Consider the following 19,461-nt stretch of genomic DNA (forward strand, 5'->3'; position numbering starts at 1 on the left):
TCGAAAAAAACCAAATAAAATTATTTCAATTTGGATTGAGTTACACTTCTTCAAAATAAAAAATTGAAAAACTCAAACCAAACAGAAAAATCGAATGTGTACACCCCTAATACTAAATGAACTTGCATGCATTAATAATACGAAAATTTATAGTATCACTTTATATAGGGAAAATTTGGCAGAATAACAAACATTTAAATTATATTAAATGATATAGCTATTGTTTAGGAAAATTCTTATTCGTGACTATAGTTTCATCCAATCTTGCTATTCGCCTGATTTGTATATTCCGTATGATTTGTATAAATTCAAAAAATTGGAAAAATTACTTTAATAGGTACATTTTAATAAATAATTATTGAATTTAGCAATACTTTTTATTTATTACCATTTATAGCAATATATAGCAATACTATGATAAATATGTAATATGTATTAAAAGTGAATTATGTATGCAATATATATGTATTATAATTGCTATAAAATATACGGAAAAGGGTCAAAATTGTCCCTGAACTATGCAAAAATAGATCACTTATACCCTCCATTACATTTTGGGATCAAAAATACCCCCGCAGTTATCTCAGGAGACCACAAATACCCTTAAGAGTTAACACTCCAATTTTTTAGTGATGTGGCAAGTCACATGGGACTAATCCCTCCACCTAAGCATTGTCAACTAAGATTCACTACAAAAGAACTTGACTTTTAGTGGCGACAAAGTCGTCACAAAATCCCAAAATATTGCCACTAAAGGTTATGAGTGATTTTTAGTGGCGACTAAGGCTCCAACAACCATTCGCTAGTAAAACTTATTTTTTCAACAAAAAAATATGATAATTAATTTTCGATTGTGACCTAATGCTCTAAAATAAATAACTTGCAATATCCATATTAAAAACATCCAATATTATTACGAAAAATAATCAAAATTACTTCTCGATTCAAATCTCCTACTATATATATATATATATATATATATATATATATATATAATGCATCATTGTACATTTTATACATTTACATATGACATAAAAATAAAACATATAGTGTCTTCAAACTCCTACTTAATCGATATCATATTTGGTTTTTTAAAAACAATGAAGAAAAAAACACAAAATTATAATTTAATGTTAAAAATTTTTAGTGACAATTTTCTGGGCTTTTGTGGCGACTGTTGTTGCCGCTAAAGGTCTAGTTCTTTTGTAGTGAGTCCTAGTTGGTAATGCTTAGGTGGAAGGATTAGTCCCACGTGGCTTGCCATGTCAACAAAAATTTGGAGTGTTAACTCTTGAGGGTATTGTAGTCTCTTAGGATAACAACACGGGCATTTTTTATCCCAAAATGTAACGAAGGGTATAAATGGTCTATTTCATATAGTTCGGGGGCAATTTTGACCCTTTTTCGTAAAATATATTATGCTTGTTTGGTAAGAAATTGACAAATTGTATTATAAGTGTATTAAAATGTGTAATAAATGTATTATTCTCAATAAATTTGTATTATATGTTTTTTATAAATTATTCACTGTAATATGTATTAAAATTGTANTATCCCAAAATGTAACGAAGGGTATAAATGGTCTATTTCATATAGTTCGGGGGCAATTTTGACCCTTTTCCGTAAAATATATTATGCTTATTTGGTAAGAAATTGACAAATTGTATTATAAGTGTATTAAAATGTGTAATAAATGTATTATTCTCAATAAATTTGTATTATATGTTTTTTATAAATTATTCACTGTAATATGTATTAAAATTGTATTATAAATAAATTTAAATTGATCAAGTGTACAAAAAATTTTGTTGCTATAAATGGTAAATATTTTCTTAATATAGTATATTTATGTAAGTTTCCCAATCAAAAATTGAAAAATTTGGTCTATGATTGTATAAATCTTGAAATTTGAATATGCTTACCCCTAACTATCTGTATACGATTTATAAAATATTAATAATAAATTACCTTGTTTATATATTAGCAATCGAAATATACAACGGAGTTCTAAAAGTAATAAGTTGACAAATTTTAAATAAAATATACTTTTTATCATAAAAAAATAATTTTTCAATTAAAAAAAATAAAATAGTAACACGTAATCTTTTGTTGGAGATAAGTTTTGGAGACCTAACTCATATGCTTTACTTGCTTTGGCATATAGTCGGCCCTTACCGACGCCCACTTGAATTTACAATTGAAAAAAAGGTAGAAAAGCTTAGCTAAGGAAGTTTCCAGTCTAGTGCGTTTTGGCTCATATAACTATTTCTACACGAGTCTCTAGAAACTGACTAGCAATTCTACTTTGTTTCATAGCTGAACATTTGGACTATCTTTTGTTGCCTTTCTAGTAAGAGTTGCTTTGTAAAATATGTTTTTTTTTTTTTATGATACATAATTATGTCTTTTAATTTAACGTTAGTCGATGATATCTATATTAATATATTTGTTGATTTTTTTAATTATATATAAGTTTAACTGTCTATTTATACCAACCTAAAATTGAATAATATAAACACAAGATAGACCAAGTTAAAAGATAAATTTATATATTATACTTCGAAGTTTTCAGGATGATACAGTTTGATGACGCAATTCACAATACAAATATATCATCGTCATTTAGCACTTCACTGTTGCCGCGTTGAACCGGTCAATATCCTTGCGTTACACGCTGCAGACACTGCTTCAAGTATAACTTTAGCCATATATATAGTTGAACTTATACACTTCTCAAATCATGATAAAAGTACTCATCTTCCATTCATAATCTTCACCTAAAAAAAGAAAAAAATACCATGACAACATCATTGACTGAATTAGGGTCCAAGTTTGCTGGACTGATGTTCATTTGGGCCACAATTCAGCAATCCTTTCCCTATGCACTCAGCAAGCGCTTCGATTACTTATGGCGCAGAGTAGAAAATTACTTCTACCCTTACGTACAAATTACCATTGATGAATTCTCAAATGGTAAAAGAAACGAAATCTACAGTCATATCAACTCTTATTTAGGTACTAAGTCCATCAAAAAGGATGCTAAGTTGCTCAAAGTTGAAAAGTCTAAGAACAGCAAGTCTTTTGCTGTTAGCTTGGATGAAGGAGAAGAAATAACTGATGAATTTCAAGGTGCTAAATTCAGTTGGCGCAATTACTCTGTAAAATTGTCCGATGATTCTTCAGGTCATCGGTCTAGCCGGTCTAATTCTGTTCCAATGGAAAAGAAAAGTTATAGATTAACTTTCAATCAGCGAGACAGAGAAATTGTTACCGGAAAATACTTGAACCATATCACGGAAGAAGGCAAGGCGATTCAGTTCCTAAACAGGAAACAAAAGATTTACTCAAACAATTGTAGTGAGGATTGGTATTGGTATGGTAAAGGTATGTGGAGAGACATCAATTTTGAGCACCCTGCAACATTTGATACTCTGGCTATGGATCCTAAGAAGAAAGCGGAAATAATCAACGATCTCATTGCGTTCAGCAAGGGGAAGGATTATTATTCCAAAGTTGGAAAGGCGTGGAAGCGCGGTTATCTTCTTTATGGTCCACCAGGAACTGGAAAATCAACTATGATTGCAGCTATTGCGAATTACTTGAATTATGATATTTATGATCTTGAGCTCACCTCTGTTAAGGATAACTCTGGGCTTAAGAAATTGCTCATGGAAACAACGAGCAAGTCCATCATCGTCATTGAAGATATTGATTGTTCTATCGATCTCACCGGCAAGAGAAAGAAGAAAAAGAAAAAGGAAAAGGAAACAACTAGTGAAGATCAGGAAGAAGATTCGGACTCCTCAACAGAAAAAGAAAAAGAAAGTACGGAAAACAAGGAAACAGGCAAACTCACACTTTCCGGGCTGTTGAATTTCATTGACGGAATATGGTCAGCTTGTGGTCAAGAGAGAATTATTATATTTACGACAAATCACAAGGAAAAACTTGATCCAGCTCTAATACGACGAGGACGTATGGATATGCACATTGAGATGTCTTATTGCAGATATGAAGCATTCAAAGTGTTGGCTAAGAATTACTNCAGACTTGTCTACAGAAAAAGAAAATGAAAGTACGGAAAACAAGGAATCAGGCAAACTCACACTTTCCGGGCTGTTGAATTTCATCGATGGAATATGGTCAGCTTGTGGTCAAGAAAGGATTATTATATTTACGACAAATCACAAGGAAAAACTTGATCCAGCTCTAATACGACGAGGACGTATGGATATGCACATTGAGATGTCTTATTGCAGATATGAAGCATTCAAAGTGTTGGCTAAGAATTACTTGAATTTGGAAACACACACTTTGTTTCAACAGATTCAAGGTTTACTCGAGGAAGTAGCTATGAGTCCTTGTGATGTGGCTGAGCACTTGATGCTTAAGAATGCTTCTGGAGGGCCTCAAATTTGCTTGGATAACTTAATTCAAGCTTTGATAGAGGCCAAGAAGAAGAAGGCAAATAAAGATTCAAAAGAATCCAAGGAAAAAACTAAGCAGAATTCCATGAAAATTAAGAAGTTCTCAGCAAAATTTCTCAGAAGTTTTGGCAGCGTACAAAAGTTGCTCAAATGATAACTTTTAACTTCAATTGCCCCATCATTTTTTCTATTTTTGGTGGCCTTGGGGGCCGGTTGGGGATTCTCCATGTATATAGTATTGTATTGTTGTAACCTGAAGTAAGAATAAGATGATGTTTGATCTGTGAGGCATTAGCAACTGCAAGGAATTAGGATGTCAAAATTTACATCTTCTTAGGCACTAGTGTACTACTGATGTTGTTACATGGTTCTTTATAATTACTTAATTTAACATAATCATCCATTATTCTCTACATTTCACCAGTTGGTTTATTTCAAAATACTTGCAATTCAACCTCAACAACTACTTTGAAACCCTTGAAATCTGTAGCATCATAATACCCTGACCACATATATGTTCGAAATGCAACGGAGAAGAAAATATAATTCCAGACGTCTAGCTGAAATAAGAGATAAAGACGGAAGCCTAAAAGATAAGATAAGAAGATGATGAGAAGATAAAGATGAAGAAAAAGAAAACATATGGCAAGAGTAAATAGTATTAGTATGTAAAAAGTCATGAAAGTGTGTCATAAAGTAGGTGTATTATATATGTAAAAAGTATTCGATTTTGCAAGAAATTCATTAAGTTATTTATGTATATGTGTTTTAGTCAATCAAACAATCCTACTACACTTTATCTCTTTTGTGACAGAGTATCAAATCAGCGCGCTCAACCTGTACATGTTATCCAATCTTTTGTTCAACTTATAATTTTTCCCTAAACTTACATAAAATATTTTTGAAACTTGGCAAATTTAATTAAATTGGATTTTCTTCTTCTTTCTTTTAATATATGCATTTGGTTGAAGGTATGGGAAAATAGATTTCAATATGAAATTCTTCAGAAGCTAATAAAGTGTTAAATGAACCTACATAAGTACTTGTTTCTTTTTATTTTGCTTCACCCTTGTTGATTTTGGGCATTGTAATTTCAACATAACTAATATTTGAACCAATAAAGGTACATACTTTGTATTTACAACTGAAAAAGGGTAGAAGCGCTTACCTGCGAAGTTTCACTCCTATGGGTAAAATGAAAACACGTAGACATGTTAGTTTTACACGAGTGATTCGAAAGTGATGGATTTTAGTGATACATCTTTGTTTAATAGCTGTAATTTTGACACTTTGGACCGTCTTTTTTGACAATGTGGCACTCCCTTTCTGTGAGGGCTGTTGAGAAAAAAATCTGACGTCACAAATAATTTATGTACCAACGTGACCCTACAAAAGAACTAGTATATTATTTCTTTTTGTTTTAATTGTTAACCTAGCAAGGCCACGTAACCCAAAACCAACATGGCTCATCCCATATGATTTTTGCCTTTCTAGTGACTTGTAACTCTAATTACAAGAAAGATTCTACTACTAGACCAATCTTCAAATATTTTACATTATTAGTTAAAATCAACCAGCTTAATATAATATAAAGATGTTTAGGAACTCTAAGCCCACAAAGCTTAAATTCGACAAACATTACTCTAATCCCTTCTTTTTCTATTTTTAAACATGCCAAAGTAATAATAATGGATATACTTGGCACTTTTCTTTTATTAATTTCTTCAACATCGTGATCAATTAAACATTGTCAAAAAAGAATAAAAAAATGGAGCGACAAATGGGATTTATTTTAGTGTTTAAAGAATACTTTGCTTGAACTGTCTATGTAAAATATGTTAATTTCTTCAACATCGTAATCAATTAACAGTTGGTTTATGTCAAAATACTTGCAATCAACATCAACAACTACTTCACAACACGTATAATTGAAATATGTAGGCATTATATTCAATTCGGCATTTCACGAGTTCGGAGTCAAAAGAGCAAAAAAAATTTGTCAAAAATTTCAAAAGGGCGCATCAATTTTCTTTTAAACCAAAAGTGCAAAATCGCTCCTAACGAAGCGATTTTCCTCTGACACAATACTGATGCAGTTACTCCGCTAAAAATAAAAATCGCTGCCCTACCAGCGATTTTGTCAAAAACTTTTTTTTTCTTCTTTCACTAAAATCGCTGGCACAACAACGATTATTTAAGTCCAATTTTTTTTCTCCAACGAAAATCGTTGATATGATAGCGTATTAAAAAATAATTTAAAAAATTTCATGAAAATTGCTGCCTCTGCAGCTTTTTTATAAATTTTTTTTGAAATTTGCGTTGACAATGTTTTTCTTAATTTTTTTTTTTAAAATCGAAGGCAACGTTTTTATTAAAAAAAATTCACTTCCTTGGCAGTGTTTTTATTATTATTATTTTAAATCGTTGCTTTGGCAGCGATTTTATTAAAAATAAATTATCTTTTTTAAAAAAAAATTGCTGCCTTGTCAGCGATTTTAATTGGAGAAAAAAAATTGGACTTAAATAATCGTTGTTGTGCCAGCTATTTTAGTGAAAAAAAGAAAAAAAGAAAAAAAGTTTTGGTAGCAGCGATTTTTATTTTTAATGAAGTAGCGATGTCAATATTGTGTAAGAGGGAAAGCGATTCGTCAGCAACTATTTTGCCCTTTTGGTTTAAAAAAATTTTACGTGCACTTTTGGAATTTTTGGCAATTTTTTTTGCCCTTTTATTTCTGGACTCAGCATTTCATGAGGTTATTCTCTCTGGTGTTTTTGAGTTAATTATAGTGTAGTTTCAAAAGTGTTATATCTCTCAAATTTTGAATTACTCATCTCTTATGGTGGTGGATGTAGGTCTAATGACCGAACTATGTAAAACATTTATGCCTATTTCTCTTATTAATGATCTCAATTATCGGTTGCTTTCAATTTGAAATTTGATTTGTTTTTGTCTTTGTGAAATGCAAGCAAATTTGTTGCTACAAGTAAATTTCTTGTTTATTTGAGGTGTTCTGATAACTTATCTACGAGTGGTAATTTTCTTAAGCATAATTAGTGCTGTCAAAATGGGCTTGACCCGCTAGGCGGGCCCAACTCAACCCTTGAATTAAATGAGGTTGGGATCAATTTTTTCAGCCCATTTAGAAACGAGGCTTTTTAGCCCAGCCTCATTTGGCCCGCTGGCCTCCTAGGCCCAACCTGCAAGCCTCATAAGCCAGCCTGCGGGCTTTGAATTTTAGAAATATTTATTATATATATTTTAAGTAGTATTTTACTTGTTAATATTTTGTCAATAAATATTTTTTAAATATCAATATCAAATCAAGACTATATTTTTTACATATCTTTTACATTTTAGGGTCATTAGCCCCCTAAATTTTCTTATTAGCGCAAATCCATTACTCCATTATAACTATGAATCTTTGACCGCATTTACTTTTATTTTTATGCCTAATTTTTCACTTCTCCTTTATTGTCTTCTTTATGAAAATAGTGATCATGTAATTTTTTTGCTCGGATGAATCTTATGAATACTGTATCTTGACTATTATGTATTTGTTTTGTAAATATTCACCAAAGTATGTGTAATTCATGAATGAATTTATGTATGTATTGATGTCGTGTTCATCAGATATCAATGTTCGTATTCTTTCTAAGAAGAAAATGTTGTCCATTTTTTGGTACCCGTCCCAACCCGTGGCCCGCTTAGGTCTGGGTTGGACTGCTATTTTATAGACCCTTTAATTAAAAGGGTCTGCCCGTTCCAACCCATTTAACTCTTTAGTCTATTAGGGTGGGATCAGATTGGGCTGGACTGGGCCCGTCTATTTTGACAGTTCTAAGCACAATGCTCTTTATTACTACTTATATTACAATTAGATCGTCATGATTTACCTCCTTTGTACATATAAGATAAATAACTCATTCAACAGAACATAGCGAAACCATACATGAGGTTTCCAAAATGAACATCACCTAGTTGAGATGTCTAAGTGAAACTTAGAGCCAACTTTAGGGGACTACCGATGGTTTGACCAAATTTAAATAAAATTAAGAGATACCTTTTGTTCATTTTTTCTCTTTTAACCACTTAACCCATCTTTTAAATGTATATAAACGAGAATATGACATAAATAATTCCTTAACTATAGGAGTAGGTCTAAAATGGTCCCTTAATTATACACTTACCGATTTTAGTCCTTTAAGTATTCAAAAACTTACAAGGTTTGGTCTTTATCCATTTTTTAAATACAAATAGTTTAGTAGCGAATTATAAAATGTATTTGAAAGTCTCGTATTATGCTTAAAACATTACCTGGATAACGTTTCTTTATTTAACGCTGTCAGCCCATATATTTTACACGTCAATTTTTTTGTAATAAAATATAACCTAAAACGTTACTCAGGAATACGTTTAACCAGTTCTTTAAATTTTCAAAAAAATATACTCCATCCATCCCATTTTATGTGACACTTTTTAGATTTCAAGATTCAAACAAGTCTATCTTTGATCGTAAAATTTTCATAAATCTTTTAAACATTTTGAATTGTCAATTATTGTAACTTATACTTTTTACGTAGTTTATAAATATATAAATTTTATTTCAAAAAATTGAAAATTTTCGATCAAACTTAAATTGTTTGAGTATCGAAAAATGAAAAGTGGCACATAAATAGGGATAGAGAGGCTTAGCTAAATTTATTTCAAAGCTTCCTCGACCATCTTTTTCGTTTTCTGATTCATCTCATTTGTTTGCGTAGTATATTCAACAGAGATTGATGAATGAGCTCTTTGTGCGATTTGTCACAGTGATGGTAACCATGTATGCGTGGAGAATTGTCAGTGGAGGGAACCTTTCCCTCTCTTTCAAATCGAAAAGCTTCGACTCTCGTACACAATTACGAGAAGGCAACGTTGAATCGGGAATATAGAGATACTTCTCCGCTAGGTAGGGCATTTCGTTTCGAGATGAATCACAGAGATGCAGTCGTTCAGGAAGCTTACCGCTACCTCGGAGAAATTGTCTCACGTCTACAAAAATTAGAGAATGACATACAACAAAAAGACCAACAAATCGCTCATCTTCAGGGGTACAATGAATTTCCTGATTCTTGAATGTTTTTATGTGTCTTTGGTCTCTTTATGTCTGAATGACTATATTTTGTTACTTTTCAGTCAATATAATGTACCATTTGCTCCGGCAGCAACTGGAATTCCACACCAACAAGATATTTCTGTAAATTTCTATGCACACATAATTATATTTTGATTTAATAATTAATATAAGTTAAATCCTAAATATTTGTGGAGAAGTGGGAAAGTTACTTAGTAACTTCCAACTACTCAGTAAGTGGGAATTACTTGGTAGTTTTAAAACTATCTATCATCTTCACTACTCACCATGATGGAAAGTGAGAATAATGTTAAAAACACTCTTATTTAAATGAGCCTCTCTCTGCAATAAATATATAGTCTTATCCATCAAAGTTATTCATAAAGTGTAAGGTAAGAGAGAGAAACAACTTTTGAAGAACAACAAAAAAATAGACTTCCGTTCAATTCAAGTCAAGATTCTCTAATAATATTATGGCTGATTCTGGTATGTATTATTGATTGAATTGTTATAGTAATAAATTTATGTGAAAATCATATTATTCTACGATCCTGAATAACTGATAGGATTTATGAATGTTTAGATTGTTTGTGTTTTCACAATCCATTAAAATCATTGCATGTGGTATCATAGCTTGATTTAAGAACTAATGATTTTTCATAAAATTAATGTTTTCTTTATTTGAAAATAGTAATGGATATTGACTTAATTGTATGGCTGATCCGGATTCAAATTATTATATTTTGAGTAGTTGAGTTTCACTCATTGAAAACTTGAATTTGTATTAGAACATTTGTTCTTTTCTTTAAAATTAAGGAAATAAATTTTACTATTGACCTTCAAAAGAAGTCATGTGAATTAAATAGTGAAGAGTTGATCCATAATTTGTTTTGCTTTATAACATCACTATATATATAAGAGAAAATACTTAAAATCCCTTCTGAACTTGGCAGCAAAACTTAGTTTAGTACTTATCTTTATGGGTAATTATTTTCCCCCTTATCTCTTTTCAAGTGAATTTAAACGCACCCAAACAGTTGACGTGGCAAGTCAAAAAATTTACTACGCATAGATAGCAAAAATCAAAGAGAACAAGGATAAGTGGGCCCCATTTTTTCTTTTAGCCAATAATCTTTTTTTCCTTCATCTTCCTCACACCCCACCACCCTTCTCTTCCTCAACCACCACCCCCACCTCTTTAATTTCACCTTCTTCGAAACCCCCATTTCGACCCTATTTCTCCTCTTGGAAGTCTCACCCTCTTTCTTTCTCTTCGGATCTGCCGCCTCAACCACCATTGCATCGCCCTTTTCTTCTTCTTCATTGAACTTTCCATCTTCTTTCTCTTTCTTTGGAATGCCCTCACCCCACCTCCATTTCTTTTTGATCTGTAAAAGTGTGATGAATAGGAAAAAATCTAGAAAAGCCAACAATTGTTCTTGCTTCAAAATTATTGTTTATGGTAGTGTTTGAATGTGATGAACTTGAAGCTCTTTTTAATAAAAAAATCTATAATTTCTTCATTTCAAATTAAACTTTCAGTCATTATTTGTTGTCTTAATAATGTGTTTTAAAAATTGAATGTGTTTTTGTGAGAATGGTTTTGACATTTTGGATCAATATTTCAATTGTGACCGAATTTGTTCAATTGCAATCGTGACTGAGTTGAGGAACAAGGATCTCATTTTAGAATTTTTTTTGCTTTCTAAAATTGTGAATAAATAAAAAGAAACAAAAAAATAAAAATAAATAAATATTGTTCTATATGGCACTGATGTGGTGCTGACATATCAATGACATGGCTCGTGTGGAATGCACTTGCCATTGTGAGACTGGTATTATAATTTTAGGGTGATACTAAATTCACTTGAAAAGAGATTAGGAGGTAAATAATTACCCGTAAAATTAAAGTGTTAAAGTAAGTTTTGGTGCCAAGTTCGGGGGGGATTTTATGTAGTTTCGATATATATAATGATTCATACTTGCATAATGTCATTATCCCTTATTATTGTACAAATTTTGCCATATAAAGGTGTTTAGTATTAAGGGAAATCATTATTCATTATTATGATGTATTTTATTTTGAAATTATGTATATGAGATTAGTTAATCACCAAAGTAGTCTATTCTTTGAAGAATTAATTCAAAATAATAATGATTAAATGTATATCCAATTATCCATTATTTTGATGCTTGTAACCGATATAACACTTATGGATATATTGAAGTTTTTGGTTATAAGATATTTATGGATCACCCAAAGGTTGATTATTTATTTTTATAACCATTTAACATTAAGGAGATAGTTTAGATGTGTCGTTAGTTTTACTTATTTATCCAAAGATAATAAATATTATTGATTGAGACATTAAAAATTATTGAATTACGTTAAAGACATTTAAGCATCATTATGTCTAAAGTTGTATTTTGATGTTTCGCCCAAAGGAGGACATCAATATATATTTAAGAATTTATAAACCATTTTTAAATTTGATAGTATGTTTGAAATTCATAACTCAAAGTATTAACAAATAAGCATGTTCCATTTGTAGCATATAATTTTGAGTAACAAATAATTTGAAAATATTATTGATAATTAATTGAAGGCATAAAAATAGGAGAGCCATAACAAAATAGAATATTTGTTTTCCTTATTTAGCTCAAAATAATTATTTCAAACAGATTTCTTTTCAAAAAAAAATTCTCTCTCTTCTCAATTCGCTCAAACAGAATTCTCAGTCGTTACTCTATTCTAATTCAAATTTATTTTTATAAAATAATCCTCATTTTCTTGTAATTGATAGTTTCTTATCAGTATTAATAAATATGGTGGCAGATGAGATCCTTTAGGTTAGTGTTTTTTCAAAAAATTTGTGTAATTGATTGCAAAAAAAATGGTTTTTTTTAAATGTATATTGTTGTTAGTTTTTGGTATGAATTATTTTTCATTTTTTGGTATGTTTCTGGTTTTAAAATTACATAAAATTTATTTGAAATTAGTATACTAGATATATCGGATATGTATAGAAATTGATAATATTTTTGGTATGATTCTATTTAAATTTAATATTAGAAAAAAATAGTATTTATCAAGAGTACGACGAGTTATTAAGTAATAATAGTAGTACTGAAAATAATAGTAAAATAAGAAAAACAAGGATTAAGAGCTAACGTTGTTGGGGGGTTGGAACCTTTTAAATATTTCTATCAATTTTAATATATAGCTTATAAAAAGATATTATTGTATTTAAAATCAAGGATAAGGAAGAATAATAAATATATTATATATTTAAATAAATTTCACATAATAAATTAAATTAATTTTTATTTATTTAATTATAAACCCACAAATAAACAAAATTATATTAGAATCTATTTATTTTTATGCAATATAATCATAAATCCATAAGTAAATAAAATTATATATTTTTTCTATTTTAATATCGTGTATGTTTTTTTCTCCTTTTTTGCAAACCATGTAAATGCGTTTTTCCTTGAATTATGACAGAAGGTCAAAGTTTCTTTCATATCAATACCATTTGAAACACTTGTAGCCAATATTGGAAATGAAACTAAAGAGAAATCGATGTGATATAATCATGCTGGTATAGTAATTCTAATATCAGATAAGCAAATTAACATAAATAAACATAAGACTATTTTTTAATAATATACTTATTGCATACTAGGCAGTTTATGAACACAATTGTTAGCCAGCAAAGAAAAGAAGACAACAAATATTCTGTCATAATTTGTGTCCGACAATTCCAATACTTTGCTATGATTTATAGTCTTCTTCTTTTGATTCTGAACTTCAAATAAAATACCCCTCTATAACTTTTCTTTTCAAGAATCTGCCTCTCTTCGAAGTAAAGAAAAAAGTAGAAGAAGCAATAAAATAGATTTAAAATTTTTATTTATTTATGGGTTCATAATTAAATAGCATAATTATAGTTAAATGATTTTTGATTTTAAAAGACTTAAGTTGAATGATTTTTTGATACAAAATAAAGTTTTAAAATTATTGCTATCTCTGCAATTTTGAATTACTCATCTCTTCCGGTGGTGGATGTAGGTCTAATGACCGCACTGTGTAAAATATTTGTGCTTATTTCTCTTATTAACGATCTAAATTATCTGTTGACTTCAATTTGAAATTTGATCTGTTTTTCTCTTTTTGAAATTAAAATTTTGCTTGTCCTCAAGTAAAACTCAAGATCAGCAGTTCAATAAGAATGCCTCAAGTAGTGCTGCATAAGACTCAACATGAATGCAAACAAAAGTGTTCAAACTACTCATACGATGCTCAGTTGTGCACTCAAAGATTATAATTGTGACTCAACATTATCAAGGATACTTAAGTTTACAATACTTGCTTCAAATGCAAGTTCAAGCTTAACAAAGGTACTCAAATGCCCTCACAACAAAGATGATTCCACATTCACACAAAATTCTTCAACAATAAATTTCTTGTTAATTTGAAGTGTTCCGATAACTTATGTATGAGTGGTAATTTTCACAAGTATAATGCTCTTTATTACTACTTATATTACAAAATTAGATCGTCATGATTTACCTCCTTTGTAAGTATAAGATAAGTAACCGATTCAACAGAAAATGATTAAAAATATCTTTAAATTATACGAAATTGAACGAATATCACCAATTGATATTTTGGTCTAAAAATATTATATTCTTATTGTTATTTGTAGATAAAAATATCAGTTTTTTTTTGGGAATAAAGATATTGCTTTCTTTAAAAACACGTTATTTTTCTATAAAATACCATTTTCAGAGAACCTATTCCTTTTTTTTCTTCTATTAACATTCATTTTACTAGTATAAAAGTCGAAAATAATCTATTTTCTTCATGATCTTCTTTTATCAATTAAATATAATTATCTCATATACTTTTTAAATTGATAATATATGTCACAACTATTACATAATTGATTTTCATTTTGATAATGATTTTAAAAATCTAGTAAGTAGAAAATATTTTTATTTTATTAATATTTTTTGAATTGAAGTAAGATACACATTTGCTAATAAATTTCTTGATTTTAAATTAGTAATATGTAAAGAGGGTAAAAAATAATTCTATCGATGTATTAAATATATGCTGTAATTTGAAGCAATGAAACAAAGTTTCATATTTTTATGACATTATCGATATTTTAAAGATTTGCTGAAATTTGAAGCAATGAAAATAAAGTTTCATATTTTTATGACATTATTATGTTTGTATCTTAACTTTAAAACATTATCCTTCTTCAAAAATTCGAAAAAAAATATTATTTTTTTTATTAATTATTTTTTTCTGATTATTAAAATGATAATTATTATGATCTTATATATATAAAAAAATAATGACGTGATTACAATATTTTTAGTAGAAAATAACATGTTTTGAAATAACATTTTTTACCCAAAAGTATATTAAAAAGATACTTTTAGATCAAACTGTGACACACACATACCCTCTCTTTCCTCGAAACTGTAGAAAGATTCTTTCCACATTTTAATTTTTTAACGAAAGGTTCTTTTGACCTTATTTCTTTAATTATTTTTTCACTTAAAATGTTATCCAATGGCAATGCTTTTAGAAGGTTCCAACTTCCAAGAAGCAATGGTACGCACTCTTGATAATACTATGAGAGACGAGAAACTCATTGGCCTTGCCATAGGCACGTTACCCAATAATTTCACTTTCAATATCTGTCTCAATAACATGCATGTTAGCTCTTGAAAATCAAATTCATAACATTGAATCTAATAAATTGATACCATGAAAAAAATACTACAATTGAGCCTAATGACAACCCGAAAGTTAGCTCGGTGGGATATGATTTAATGAAAAACAAAGTAATAGTGTATAATTGCTACAATTAAGAATGTGTAATTGTGGTAATTAAAGTAAGCCAAAGAAAATTTCTTCCAGAATTTACGTTCAATACGATCATGTCACTTAGTAAATACTAATTACTTCCTCCGTCTAGATTTAGGTAAAATAATTTGACTTGACATGAAATTTAAATTTTTTAATTTAAACTTGTTGTGCAACTATAAATCATTTAATTAGAATAAAAAAGTTTTAATTATTACTAAATATAAAAATGTGTCTTTTTTTTTTAAGCTGGACTAAAAAGAAAAATTGTGTCAAATACATTAGGATAGAGAAAAAACATGTAAACAGTTACCCCCTCTATCCCTAATTACTTGTCCACGTTTGAATTGCTACACCTATTAAGAAAACAATTATTGACATAGTGAGTTTACTATTTTACCCCTATTAATTATGAAGTTGATGAATTAAAAACTTCAAATTCTCACAAAGTTCTACCTATTTCAAAGTAATTAATTGAGGGTATAATAGGTAAAAAAAATTGTCCTTTTTTTATTTGTTAAAATTGACAAGTAATTAGGGATATCTATAAAAAGAAAAGTGGACAAGTAATTAGGGACATAGAGAGTAATAAACACCCATTTCATTAATAGTGTAACGAAAATGATAAAGCAATCTGCTATAAAATACTAAAATTCAATAATAGTGTAACGAAAATGTGTACATAGTTAATTAGTGTATATAGCTTTTAACTCTTTCCACNTTAAACAAAATGTGTGTATTTTTGTAATTTGTTCATTAAAGTAAGCCAAAGAAAATTTCTTCCAAAACTTACGTTCAATACGATCATGTCACTTAGTAAATACTAATTACTTCCTCCGTCTCAATTTAGGTAAAATAATTTGACTTGACATGAAATATAAAATTTTTAATTTAAACTTGTTGCGCAACTATAAATCATTTAATTAGAATAAAAAAGTTTTAATTATTACTAAATATAAAAATGTGTCTTGTTTTTTTAAGCTGGACTGAAAAGAAAAAATGTGTTAAATACATTAGGATAGAGAAAATACGTGTAAATAGTTACCCTCTCTATTCCTAATTACTCGTCCACTGTTGAATTGCTACACCTATTAATAAAATAATTATTGACATAGTGAGTTTACTATTTTACCCCTATTAATTATGAAGTGGATGAATTAAAAACTTCAGATTCTCACAAAGTTCTACCTTTTTCAAAATAATTAATTGAGGGTATAATAGGTAAGAAAAAATTGTGCTTTTTTTATTTGTTAAAATGGACAAATAATTAGGAATATCTATAAAAAGAAAAGTGAACAAATAATTAGGGACATAGAGAGTAATAAACACCCATTTCATTAATAGTGTAACGAAAATGATAAAGCAATCTGCTATAAAATACTAAAATTCAATAATGGTGTAACGAAAATGTGTACATAGTTAATTAGTGTATATAGCTTTTAACTCTTTCCACGAAATGCTTCGTGGCTAAGGTATACTCCGTCGTATAACATATAGTATTTTGCACTAAATGATTGATCCATGAATATTGGAACGTGTAGAATGCCCAATTTTATAATGAAGATCGAAGCCCCTTTTACATAAGAAATTTGTATTGAATGAAAAAGCAAAAGTGATAGGAGTAGTTTATAGCTCGAGTTGGACCATCTTTTCAGTTTTTTGTCCATTTTCCCCCAAAAAGTTGTGGAAATTAAGTCGGAAACGAACATATTGGTTTTATATTTTCATTTTCAATTTACTTGAGTCCCAAGGAATAGCCATGTTTTTGGGAAATAATATTCAATTGTAGTATCGTAAAGATGACTGAGTTGGTGCAGTAGGTGATATTTCGTAAGAAAAGTTCAAGAATGATTCCATCTACGTAGATTTCATCCCACCAAACTTGTCTAGTGTGACTTACATATTCTCTATGATTTTTGAGCTATTGCACAGGAGCGAGTTTACCCAGTGTGCGGAAAGTTCCATAAAAATACACAATTGTAGTGAAGTTCCCTTAAAGCGGACCGCGTTCAACCGGGCACCGGCCAACTTTTTTTGTATTAGTGCCGCACGAAGTACCTTTGTTCCCCTGCTATATATAGTTGTATGCATAGTTTTATTAAGCCCCATCATTAACTGCATACTAATACACTTCTTTTCTTCATTCAAAATCTTGCACACAAATATAGCTAAAAATAAAAAGGACAACATGGTAGATACATTGACTGAATTATGCTCCAAGCTTGCTGGACTGATGTTCATTTTGGGCACAATTCAGCAACTTGTCCCTCGTTCTTTCTACGAGCGCATCAAAACATTGTGGCATCGAATCGAAAATTATTTCTACCCTTATGTCCAAATTACCATCGATGAATATTCCAATGATAAAAGAAATGAAGTCTACTCTCTTATCAAAGTTTATTTAGGTACTAAGTCCACTAATGATGCAAAGTATCTTAAAGCTGAAATGTTCAAGAAGAGCAAGTCTTTAGCTGTTAGCTTGGACGAAGGAGAAGAGGTAATTGATGAATTCCATGGTGTCAAGCTTAAATGGAACTCTTACAAGGAAACATTCACTGATAATTCTCCCAGGGGACGTTCTCAACTTCCGATTGAAAAGAAATGTTACACGCTAACTTTCAATAAGAAAAATCAAGATATGGTCACTGGACAATATTTGACACATGTGATGGAAGAAGGCAAGGCCATTGAGTTCAAGAACAAGAAGCAGAAGATCTACTCTAACGAAGAGGGGGAGTGGTATTGGTATGGTAAAGGTAAGTACATAGATCATGTGGTATAATAAAATAACTTGGATGAATTACTAAAAGATTTGTTTTTTTTGTACCATTTATAGGTATGTGGAGGCACATCAATTTCGAGCACCCTGCAACATTTGATACTCTCGCTATGGATCCTACGAAGAAGGAAGAAATAATCAATGATCTCGTTGCTTTCAGCAAGGGGAAGGACTACTATTCCAAGGTTGGAAAGGCGTGGAAGCGCGGCTACCTTCTTTATGGTCCACCAGGGACTGGAAAATCAACTATGATTGCAGCTATTGCGAATTTCTTGAACTATGATATTTATGATCTTGAGCTCACCTCTGTTAAGGATAACTCAGGGCTTAAGAAATTGCTCATGGAAACAACAAGCAAGTCCATCATTGTCATTGAAGATGTTGATTGTTCTATCGATCTCACAGGCAAGAGAAAGAAGAAAAAGAAAAAGGAAACAACGAATGAGGATGAGGAAGAGGATTCAGACTCGACTACAGAGAAAAAGAGCGACAAGAAGGAATCAGGCAAACTTACTCTTTCGGGGCTGCTGAATTTCATAGATGGAATATGGTCAGCTTGTGGTCAAGAGAGAATTATAATATTTACAACTAATCATGTGGACAAACTTGATCCAGCTTTGATACGTAGAGGACGGATGGATATGCACATTGAGATGTCGTATTGCAGATACGAAGCATTCAAAGTGTTGGCTAAGAATTACTTGGGAATTGAAACACATCCTCTGTTTCAAGAGATTCAACGTTTATTAGAGGAAGTAGACGTGAGCCCTTGTGATGTGGCTGAGAACTTGATGCCCAAAAATGCTTCAGGAAAGCCTGAGATTTGCTTGGAAAACTTAATCAAAGTTATGAAAAAGGCCAAGAGAAAGGCCAGCTTGAATTCCCAGAAGAACACAAACTCCTCCACAAAACTAGTCAAAACTTATGGCCGTTTCAAAAAACTGTTTGAATGAAGTGATTTACCTTTAATTCTTAACACTTTTTTCACTTGTTGGGGGTCGAGAGGTAGACTTTTTCCTTGTATACAAGGACAATAACAAGTATCGGTTTCGGGGAGGGTGGAGTGTACGGAGAACTTATTCCTTCCTTACTTGGGTAGAGACTAGAGAGGTTGTTCCTGACAAGCAGTTCTAGTTCTAGAAAAAATAAGATGCTGTTACGTTGTACTCTTTACCTTTTGTATTTTTCGCATTAGTATTTGTCTAACCAAACATACACTTTAATTTGTTTGCTAAAGCTTTCTCTGTTGATCAC

The 19,461-nt window shown here is 30.3% G+C and overlaps 2 protein-coding genes and 1 long non-coding RNA gene across 3 annotated transcripts; 2 read left to right on the plus strand and 1 right to left on the minus strand.

Annotated features, from left to right (window-relative positions):
• The first annotated feature begins 2,771 nt into the window (after positions 1-2,771).
• Positions 2,772-4,611, plus strand: LOC125848406 (AAA-ATPase At3g28600-like). Its single transcript, XM_049528260.1, has 2 exons — positions 2,772-3,846; positions 4,097-4,611. The coding sequence occupies exons 1-2, from the start codon at positions 2,799-2,801 to the stop codon at positions 4,579-4,581; spliced, it is 1,533 nt and encodes a 510-aa protein (XP_049384217.1). The 5' UTR covers positions 2,772-2,798; the 3' UTR covers positions 4,582-4,611.
• LOC125848407 (uncharacterized) lies at positions 3,449-18,652 on the minus strand. Its single transcript, XR_007444510.1, has 2 exons — positions 18,512-18,652; positions 3,449-3,631 (listed from the first exon to the last, which is right to left on the minus strand). It is a non-coding gene; the product is annotated as an uncharacterized LOC125848407 (long non-coding RNA).
• On the plus strand, positions 17,558-19,160 carry LOC125848404 (AAA-ATPase At3g28510-like). The gene is made up of 2 exons (XM_049528257.1): positions 17,558-18,184; positions 18,265-19,160. Exons 1-2 carry the CDS (start codon positions 17,617-17,619, stop codon positions 19,158-19,160), a joined length of 1,464 nt encoding a protein of 487 aa, XP_049384214.1. The 5' UTR covers positions 17,558-17,616.
• Positions 19,161-19,461: the final 301 nt, after the last annotated feature.

The sequence above is a fragment of the Solanum stenotomum genome, chromosome 12, assembly GCF_019186545.1.
Source record: "Solanum stenotomum isolate F172 chromosome 12, ASM1918654v1, whole genome shotgun sequence".
NCBI classification, from domain to species: Eukaryota; Viridiplantae; Streptophyta; class Magnoliopsida; order Solanales; family Solanaceae; genus Solanum; species Solanum stenotomum.

Excerpts from the sequence above, each read along its gene's own strand:
- LOC125848406 (XM_049528260.1), top strand. The coding sequence starts at position 2,799 with ATGACAACATCATTGACTGAATTAGGGTCCAAGTTTGCTGGACTGATG. Across the intron at positions 3,847-4,096 it reads TACGGAAAACAAGGAAACAG|GCAAACTCACACTTTCCGGG; the intron begins GCAAACTCACAC and ends ACAAGGAATCAG.
- LOC125848404 (XM_049528257.1), top strand. The coding sequence starts at position 17,617 with ATGGTAGATACATTGACTGAATTATGCTCCAAGCTTGCTGGACTGATG. Across the intron at positions 18,185-18,264 it reads GTGGTATTGGTATGGTAAAG|GTATGTGGAGGCACATCAAT; the intron begins GTAAGTACATAG and ends TACCATTTATAG.